Source organism: Micromesistius poutassou, assembly GCF_964030765.1.
Source record: "Micromesistius poutassou genome assembly, chromosome: 8".
NCBI classification, from domain to species: domain Eukaryota; kingdom Metazoa; phylum Chordata; class Actinopteri; order Gadiformes; family Gadidae; genus Micromesistius; species Micromesistius poutassou.
The window spans coordinates 14,325,879-14,336,492 of NC_140278.1; the positions used below are offsets into that span (position 1 = coordinate 14,325,879).

The 10,614-nt window shown below is 46.0% G+C and overlaps 1 protein-coding gene across 2 annotated transcripts; it reads left to right on the forward strand.

Annotated features, from left to right (window-relative positions):
* Positions 1-11: 11 nt before the first annotated feature.
* herpud2 (HERPUD family member 2) lies at positions 12-7,865 on the forward strand. Of its 2 annotated transcripts, XM_084472269.1 has the most exons (10): positions 12-153; positions 782-901; positions 1,035-1,136; positions 2,495-2,572; positions 3,505-3,618; positions 3,718-3,884; positions 4,288-4,413; positions 5,473-5,823; positions 6,041-6,155; positions 6,486-7,865. In XM_084472269.1, exons 5-10 carry the CDS (start codon positions 3,520-3,522, stop codon positions 6,681-6,683), a joined length of 1,056 nt encoding a protein of 351 aa, XP_084328395.1. In that variant the 5' UTR covers positions 12-153; positions 782-901; positions 1,035-1,136; positions 2,495-2,572; positions 3,505-3,519; the 3' UTR covers positions 6,684-7,865. The 2 variants fall into 2 exon arrangements, with proteins under 2 accessions (XP_084328395.1, XP_084328394.1); XM_084472268.1 differs by having other exon boundaries at positions 782-1,136.
* Positions 7,866-10,614: the final 2,749 nt, after the last annotated feature.

Here is a 10,614-nt window from a genome sequence, read left to right on the forward strand (position 1 = left end):
AGTGGAACCATGACGTCGTTTCCTGTAGCACGTCCGACAATACAACAACAAACCTGCCAAGATACGGGTCGTGGACGTGAAGACTAAGAACCCACATTTGGTGGTTGTATTGTATTTTAACCTCTTATGCGAAGCAACCGCTCGACAAAAAATGTAATTGAACCTTTACTTGTGTTACTCCATTTGTTGCGTGTTAAGTGAGCACGACGTAGTGTGCCCGCTAACGCTGCTAGCCAACAAGCTATCGTTGACCCGAAAACCACTCGGTGGTTATCCAGTCTACGTTTTTTAAATTGTTATATTTTCTTTGTGTATCACTCACATAGGCCCGTCTTAACTACAATGTATTCTTATTTTAAGGAATAACCAACCGATGTGAATGCAGGCTTAGCTTTGCTGAGTGCATCTGAGTGATTTGAGATGACTGATTATTTTGACAGCTCTTTAAAAAAAGATCAGTAGTCGCAGGTGAGGTGTCAACCCACCAGGTCCCTCATCTGGTATTTATAATGTTACGATCATGTCCCAGAGAATTGTCGCATTATTATTGGCAACTGGCATTGAAGGTTTTCTGCAGCAGTTAGTGGTAGGTCATATAATCATCATCGATTGAATTTAGACCTTACCGTTTCGGAATTTAACATACTAATCCAACAGCGTCACTGCTAAATGTTCGTCAATGAATTCGGTTTTATGTTAACAATTACCATCTGCCACAATCCCAAAAATACAAGAAATCATACGAAATAACCAACAAAAATTATACTCCCTTCTCCACCAGCTTTTTGGTCAGACCCCGCAACAGGTTTGACAGGCAATGAGAGCAGTGTTTTGCTCCGCTGCTGATCTACCTGCCTGGCCTCCCAGCCATCATTGACACAGGTTAGATTGGTGCCATGAGGTAAGAATGATGACACTTAAGTGGTGAATCGTCGGCAAAGATATTTCCGAGCCCTGCCCCCCACCCACCCACTGTAGTAATATGAGCAATGGACTCAGGGACAGTTGACAGTGCTGTCACCTTGATCATCAAGGCGCCCAACCAGAAGTACAATGACCAGACCATCAACTGCTTCCTTAATTGGACTGTGGAGAAGCTGAAGAGCCATATCTCCATTGTGTACCCGAGCAAGCCGGTAGGTTGTGTAAACCGTATATGTTACAGGTACAAATAATAATAGTTATGTGTCTAATAACCTTGCCTTTGATTAAGAAGTTTATATTTGTTATTTTTAGGCTGAGGGTTGCCTTGGTAATGTTGCAACATATGCACAACCAGGCCAGAGTAGTTAATGTTGTTTTTTTTTACCACAAGACAACGGTTTGAGGTGAGGTCCCTCGTGGTTCAACTTGTTGAGGTATTAAAGGTGTAGGAACTCACCTTTATCAGGTCTGACATTGGCTAGTTCCAACTTGCTCCGGCCTATTCAAATTCCATAAAAAATAGGGTCACAGACAATAAACAATGCAATGCTGTTTAACCCTAATATCCAAACAGCTAAAAACAAACATTCATCAATAACCTATGCAAAACACCAATACACGCTAGTGTCCAAACAAACAATACAATTGTTATTTGACAGATGATATTTGGACAGATATATATATATATATATATATATATATTGCCTTTTATCTGACCTTCCTGAGCAAAGTCTGCAGTTTCCATCGTAATTACATATTAGTGTTATCCACGTCATTTAAAGGTAACATTTCTACGGCAATGGTTTACGGTTGCATTCTTCTGGCGATAATGTTGAGGTATCAGTCCAAGGTTGTTTATCAGTGCCAGGGCCATTCTAAGAATGAATCCTGGAGGTTTTCGTGCAGTAACAGCATTGTTTGACCAATTTTGTAATAGTGACCAAGATAATTAAATATTTTTTATCTTTAAGTGAGGCTGAGACCATTGCGTCAAAGCTTTTCACAAATCGTCTCTCGTTGGAAATGGTTGGTAGAAGACGTATACCCAATTACATTTGTAGCATAGAAGCATCATTTGTAATGAAACTATGCCTCTGTGCTACGACATGCTACCATGCAACTTGCAGCGTGCTCTGCTGCTCCTTTTGAGTGTGCTCTGGGGCTGTAAGCCTTGTACCTTGCCACGCTGAGTTGTGTTTTCACTACCAGTTTAAGCGCACCGAGCCGCGCCCGAGATGGACCATCATTGAGGTCGGGCAAAAGCGAGCCAGACCCGCCTCCAAGCGGTCTGAAGTGACATCAGCCCTGGTTGCTGTTAGCAGCGAGACGCTGTCCCTGAAATAGTAGAAATATAGACCTATACAAATACATTAAACTGCATTGTTTTGTATGAGATGGATCGCCATGCACGAAGAGTCAGGCTAGAGTTCACAACAGCTTGATTCTTTATTATAGCTCGTTCCTATAACTACATAAGAATAATTAAAAAGGGTAATTAAGGTTTAGATGGAAACGCACCTCCCGGCCAGTATAGTAAATTGGAGAAACTGCACATGTTCTCTCTCTGCAGTTGTCCAAGGACCAGAGGCTTGTATACTCAGGCAAACTGCTCCAGGACCACCTGCAGCTCAGAGATGTGCTCAGAAAGGTAAGGATCTAACCATATTTGTTCAACCAACAGCACTTCATACTTGCCATCTTTATTGTGCCTCAAACGTTTTCTTTTCTTCGGGTTGGTGTAAATTTTTAAACATTGACACAATGGTTGACCATACAGTTGACCAGTCACAACAGTGACTTGTTAAGGTGATGTTCAGAATCTATGAGCGTCCTAGGGTTGGTACACGGACCCATTGAGTGTGGTTCTGAAGGGGAAGATGTGCGCTTGCGGCTCAGAACTAATTGAAAAGATCTGGCAGGAGGAACAATGACCGCTCTTTTTTCAACGGTGACAAAAGCTTGGCGTGTTGCCCGGATTCTGGTACATACTGTGGTTCTCTGGGTCCCTCTATCAATCTTCTGTTCAGTTCTCACTCTGTGTGTCACTATTTATGCATCTGATACTAACCCGTGTCTCACTCTACCCTTTGTGTGTGTCACTCTCTATTTGTCTGACTTCAACCTGTGTCTCACTCTTACGTCTGTGTTTCTCACTTTCTGTTTCTCCCTCTAACCCTGTGTGTCTCACTCTGACCCTGTGTGTCTCTGACCCTGTGTTTCTCACTCTAAGCCTGTGTGTCTCACTCTTACCATGTGTGTCTCTCTCTACCCTGTGTGTCTCACTCTAACCCTGTGTCTCACTCTGACCCTGTGTTTCTCACTCTAACCCTGTGTCTCTCTCTGACCCTGTGTGTCTCACTCTTACCCTGTGTGTCTCACTCTTACCCTGTGTGTCTCACTCTAACCCTGTGTGTCTCACTCTAATCCTGTGTGTCTCACTCTTACCCTGTGTGTCTCACTCTAACCCTGTGTGTCTCACTCTAACCCTATGTGTCTCACTCTAACCCTGTGTGTCTCACTCTAACCTTGTGTGTCTCGCTCAACTCTCCGGCTGATTACTTCTTCATTGACCCCCGGCAGCAGGACGAGTATCACATGATGCACCTGGTGTGTGCCTCCCGCAGCCCCCCAGCCTCCCCCACTCTGCGTCGTCCCTCCTCCCCCTCGGCCAACACCAGCTCCTCCAGCAGTAGCGTAAGGGGGACTTTGGACGAATGGGATCGATACGTTTTCCAATATGATTGAATGTGTTTGGGTATTCTGCAATTTTGTTTGTTTCAATCTGTCCCTTAGAATTCCGAGGATGCCGGCTCCACCTCCTTGGCCAGTTCAGCCAATCAGGACAGTCCACCAACCGACCCTTCCTCCTCCGTAACAGGAGGTAATGATGGACTGAGGTATCGAGGTGGCTACCCCCAGTACAGCGCCCATATCACACCCCCTGCTGGTGCCATGCCCTGGTAAGAGTCTGACACTGAGGAAACACAGGAAAAGGGTCTAGCAAGGAAATTATGCTTTTTGTTATTTGACATTATTTGGTCCCTGAATAACATTTTAACAAAGAGTTTGAAATGTCTCCTATTCTCTGTGTCTCACTCTTTGCCTCACTCTACCCTGTGAGTCACCCCCTCTTTCTCACACTACCCTGCCTTATTTTCCGTGTCCAACTTTCTGTGTCTCACTGTCTCTGTGGCTCACTCCGCTGTCTCACTCTCTGCTTCTCACTCTCTTTCACTCTCAATCTCACACTCTGTGTCGGGCTCTCTAATGGGTCTCGCTCTACCCTGTCTCACTCGCTGTGTTGCACTCTTTTTCATCTCACTCTATTTTTGCGTAACAGTTTTTTCCTGGTGTGCTCGCCAGGCCACAGGGACCAGGGTTTCCTCCCCAGGCAGGGCTGGGGCCCACCTCCGGCCCCCACCCCATGTACACGCCCATGCAGGTCCTCTGGTGGCAGCAGGTGTACGCACGGCATTACTACATGCAGTAGTAAGTACACACACACACACACACACACACACACACACACACACACACACACACACACACACACACACACACACACACACACACACACACACACACACACACACACACAGTTGTGCAGAGGGCGGGTGGAGCACAATGATTCACTCACATGGATAAAGGTAGACAGCAGACGTCACAGGATCAACAGGAAAGCAAAACGATACACATGAAGAAATTTGCCTATTTGCCTTATAATGACTGGATGATGATGATGATGATGATTATGATGAATGGAAATATATAAAATCGAATCATTCCTTGTCTTTTTTATGTAGTTCTAGTAGTGGATTAAATCTAAAATGATTAGCTTCTCGTTCCATTTCTTCTTGTCTGCGGGAGCTACGTAACATACCTTTCCATTGCGGGGACAGCAATAAGTTAAATTAAAGCTGCGAGCAGCGTTTAAGGTGCCAAGCCTGAGCCGACCACCACGCCACGGACACGCCCTTCAACGTACAGTCACAAATATTACGGCGTTCATTCAGCAGCATTATTCAAGTGTACTGTCCAGTTTTGAAGCAGATCTGATGAATTCCCTAGGAGTTTGTTCGTTCAAATACAAGACCACGGAATTCAAAATGGCCAACTTTGACGGCATGCCACGGACACACCCTTCAACGTACAGTCACAACTTGAAGAGCGTTCATTCAGCACCATTTCTTGACTGTACTGACCAATTGAAGCAGATCCGATAAATTCCCTAGGAGGAGTTCATAATATCAAATATTTCAAATATTTTGACTTTGGGAGGCATGCTGCCTACTGTTACTGTGTCCGGAATATTCTGCCGGCCTCACCTGATTTTTAATAACCGTCCTGCTGTCATCACTAAAATGTTATCCAGTTTGCTGTCTGCCTTTATCCATGTGAATGCAACAACCATGGATATCTTACACTGCTCTCTTTCTCTCCCCTCTTGTCTTTGCTCATATCTCTCATATGTCTCTCTCTCCCTTCTCTTCTTTCTCATATCTCTCTCTACCTCTGGCTCTCTCTCTCTCTCTCCCTCTCACTCTCAAGTCAAGCAGCGGTGGCGGCCGCCCAGCCCGCCACAGCCGCCGCCCCCCTGGCGCCCCCTGGCCCCGCCCCCTCGCCACCGCAAATGCAGCCGGCCCCGCCCAACGAGCGCATGCAGGCAGCGCTGGGGCCCAACGCGGCCCCCAACCCTCTGCCCGAGAACCCGCCGGCCAACGCCAACATCCAGATGAACGCGCAGGGCGGCGCCGTGCTGAACGATGACGAGCTGAACCGAGATTGGCTGGACCGGCTGTACGGCGTGTCGCGCGCCGGCGTGCTGCTCGGCATCGTTTACTTCTACTCCTCCTTCAGCCGCTTCGTCATGGTGCTCGGCGCCATGCTGCTGGTCTACCTGTGAGTCTGACTGACCCGCCCGCCCCCCCCCCCCCCTCCGACCCGCCCTGCATCCACACACTTTGTTTCACGTTTCCCAATTGAACGTGTGTGTGTGTGTGTGTGTGTGTGTGTGTGTGTGTGTGTGTGTGTGTGTGTGTGTGTGTGTGTGTGTGTGTGTGTGTGTGTGTGTGTGTGTGTGTGTGTGTGTGTGTGTGTGTGTGTGTGTGTGTGTCAGGCACCAGGCCGGCTGGTTCCCCTTCAGGGCTGAGCAGCAGCAGGACCTCGGCGGGGGAGAGAGGGACGCAGCTCCGAGGGGGGAGGCCGAACGACACCAGGACCTCCAGGAAATGGTGAGTGATCTTCTAGTCTGCCGCCCTGTCTCCGTTTCTTACTGATGTTGTTGTTTTTAAGTAGTGATCAACTGATATTATCGGCCGATATTTGCGTTTTTTACGTGCATCGGAATTGGCTGATTTTTTGCCATGATTTACAGACACAGTTCCATAAATGTTCCTTTTTTAAATTGAGAGCAGTATCGGCTCCAAAAAACCGGCAGGCCGTATCGGTCATCGGCTAAGGCTGATCTGAAAAAAAAAATTTGCATCGGCCCTAAAAAATCCATATCGTTCAATCCCTATTTTTAATTAACTATCATCCCCTCCCTTCCTCCCTCCCTTCAGGAGCGACTGATGGATGAGGGCATGGAGGACAATGACGGTGAGGAGGAGGAAGGTGGAGGAGCTGGAGAAGGTGAGGAGGAGCAGAGCCAGGCCCAGACTGCCGTTCAGCAGCCAGGCTTCCTCACCTCCGCCTGGTCCTTCATCAGCACCTTCTTCACCTCCCTCATCCCAGAAGGACGACCCCAGCCTGTCAACTAATCATTAAGTCCCCCCCCCCCCCCCCCAAACCCCAGACACTACCTTAATGTCCACCACCGTAGCACAACCTATCCATCCACCCGACCCACGCCACAACCCAGATGCCCAACTACCACAGACAGGTTCACAGAGTACACTCTCTACGGGATAAGACTCTCCAGTATGGTCTCGTTAGAACAACCTGATTTCACCATGAAATTCTAAAACAACAAATTTAGATGGAGGGAAATCTCACACACACACACACACACACACACACACACACACACACACACACACACACACACACACACACACACACACACACACACACACACACACACACACACACACACACGTACGTATGACCTTGGTTCTAAACACCAGCAGGGAACGGAATGAACAGTTCTGTATTAAGTTCATTTCACCCTGCTGGTATTTATAACAAATATAGCCGCCAGGTGAACAAGGCCAATAATAGCCCATTTAGCAAAAATAGCCTTTTAAGCAAAAAGATAAATCAACTGACATTTTAAAACATGTAAAACTGCAAGTTAATGGCGCTTACATTTGACATTTTCTTTCATTGATAATGTGAACATACTTTGAAGGGAGCCTACTTCTATTGTGAAAAAGTCATAAAGGCCGCCGTAATTCAGACATATGGGAGATTTCTGTTCAAAATTGCTGGAAGGCTAAAAAATATATCTTTTGGTTTTCATGTTCAATTGTATTTTTATGACAATTGGATCAGATGATTAATTTTCAGTAATGCAATGTGTTTTTCCCCCTTTATGTATTTGAATTTACATAAATATATGAATTTTATGCATCATTATTAAGCCCTCAATAATTGCTTTTTTTAAATAAATGCCTAGTTGCAGTTTGATTGAATGTGCTGTATTTCACCATCCTCTGATGATGTCCTCAAGGGGGCGCCGTTGCCACTCAGCCTTGTTGCAGAAGAGGTATATTCAGTGCAGTGGTTGTGTTTACTGTTTCATTGTACTAAAAGTACACCGCTGTTGCATGATTAAGAAATGCTTGCGCTTTTCTATTAGAAGTTAAGGAAATTGATCCCTAAAAGACTCAGAAATAAGTTAAACTGCGGTTGATTGTCCAATGTACTATTTGCCACCCTGTAAATTAAAAACGGCATACAAAAAGCAAACTTATATATGGCAATAAACACACTCAAAAAAGGCTGTTGGTTTTATTTGTATCAATGATTACATACAAATTCAAACAAGACAATGCAGTGAAAATGTCACATACTGCCGATTTTCCTAGAGAACGTTTCTACTCGTGTTTTGGAGTAGGCCCGGTGGATTATAAATGTTGTGAGTTACTTGGTCTAAAACCCAAGAATGTCCAACGCCAGTATTCACTCTTAAAACAGCACTTAACCTTGTTAAATGCGTGTAGGCTAACACCATCCTGCCAGCAGACACGAGCAGACAGCAAGGTGAATGGGGAAGGGACTTAAGACAGCGATGCACTTTCTAGAGTCCTTCAAAACCTCCTAATCGAATGACCATGGATTTTTGTGTAGTTGGTCGTAGACGGACCAATTAATTATGCATGACAGGGGCTTGACGGCCATTTGATTTTGTTATGCTTGCCCCTTTTTGAGACGCCGATCCAATCGTGTTTCTCTCCCTCACTCTCTCGCTCTCAGGAAAGGTTAGACTCCTTATCAGAGAGAGAGAGAGGGGGGGGGAGGGTTCCTATATTGGATGGTGTTTGGGGCAGTGTAGGACATTTCATCATCCAAATGAGTCCTTGTTATGCCGGCGGCTCGCAGATGTTTCCTGCTTTCAAACCTCGTTGCCTCTGCTGACACACGGGTTGGCCTGGACATCTGCTGCCACAGAAGCCCAGATATGTTCGGCAGTAGATTACTTTGACACACACACAGAGGAAGAGTTGATGTACAGTATCTGTACCATTTAGGAGGCTTCCAATAGGGTCACTTCGGGACCAACAAAACATGGAATTAGATCCACCTGCTTGGATAATAACAAAAAAACATTGGGCTGTGTTCCCGAGGCATGAGTCAATTACAACTTTTAAGGTTTTCAGTTTTCAGTTGACACTGTGAAGTAATCCTGAACAAATGAGCTTTCCTGAAGTATTGTTTTATGCTTCTTCAGTGAAACTACTATTAGTATTTATACAGACTATTCACAAACAGAATGGCCCTGTTCAACATGAAGGGTGGGGGGACGAAAGTGTGCTAGGGTGCCATCATGTTTTCAGCCCTTCTAGCTTTCACTTTGGTAGAAAGACATGTCTATCGGGAAAATACTTACTCCACTCAGTGAAAAAGCTCTGCAAGTCCGCTGAGAGTGGTGAGGCCGAGAAAGGTCAGAATCTAAGGTCGGAAGCTAGTCCCAGTACAGCAGAAGGCTGTTAAGGTCAGAACAGAACACTCAACAGTTACAGATACATAGGATTGTGCAAGGTCTTCCAAGCTATTGGCCCTTGAACAAAAGCTGCTATTATACGTCGATATTAGAATAAGCAATACTACAGAAGATGTGGACTATTAAACTACATGAACTATGCATCCATGGCTTACATTCACAGTGCTCTTGAAGTCAAGCAAACTCAGACTACTCTCTGCATATGCTATGGACGTTCCTCAAAGATGTCTTCTTTCATGTTAAAAGTCCTCCGCGATTAACTTTTATTCGCAGAAGAATAAAACGACCCCTGAAGTAGCGTGTCTCAAGCACTATAGGCTGTTCCCCTGAACTATTACCATATTTTCTGTCATTTGCAGAGGGTACACCCAGCGATGGATACACTCTGTCCCACAGCAGAGACCTCTCACTGGATCGCCGTGCTAAATGCTGGCCCCAACATTGTAATGCACCGTGTCTGCCCTCCGGAGTTCCTATTATGCAGCCACGATCCTCCAGCAGACGACTCAAACGACCGCTAAAAGCACAAAGTGGGGGAAGGAGGGGGCAAAATGCAAAATTGATGGAAATGACATCAGATTCAGCTTGCGCTACTCACTGTGTAAATTAGGCCCGAAATGGACTCTCGGGCCCGACTGTTGTCTTCAATTTATTTGGCCATACCTCATGGTGGCTCGTCCGCCCTTCTCCTATCCCTCTAATCCGATCACGGCCACACTGGGATGTTATTTATTTGTTTATTTATTTATTTCAAGGATGTAACTGATTCTTATCGAGGTGGAAGTGGGGCCCTTCTTCCTGGTGAAACGGTGACTAACGTCCGGCCATCGATCCGCGGGGGGGTTCTCTGCGGTGGACGGTGACGGCGGTGGTGATAGACGGGTGTGTTGGTTGGTTTACATGTGTAGTGAGGACACGTGTAGCGGGGGGCTTCTACACGGTGGTCAGGGGTAGGGAAGGGGGAAGGCAGGCATTTTATCGCCGGTATCACGCGAGATGAGAGAGACCCCGCGCGCGAGAGAGAACGAAACGTAAACCCATGCATTTTGTATGGGAGCGTTTGTCAGACTTTTTCGTTTTCCACAGAACGAAGAGAGAGAGAGAGAGAGAGAGAGAGAGAGAGGAGAGAGAGAGAGAGAGAGAGAGAGAGAGAGAGAGAGAGAGAGAGAGAGAGAGAGAGAGAGAGAGAGAGAGAGAGAGAGAGAGAGAGAGAGAGAGAGAGAGAGAGAGAGAGAGAGAGAGAGAGAGAGAGAGAGAGAGAGAGAGATGAGAGAGAGAGAGAGAGAGAGAGAGAGAGAGAGAGAGAGAGAGAGAGAGAATGACCCTGTTTTTTTACAGCAGACCTCCTCAAAAACATTTCATGCTCACGAAAATGTATCTGTTGAATCGTGTCCCAGAACACGACTGTCTGTAGACTTATTTCGTGCTACACAGAACGAAATTCAAACCATAGCTTTTCAATTGGGATATTTTCTTAAAAACATTTTCTTTAAAACATGTTAATCCGCTGGTCCACTAGGTGGCAG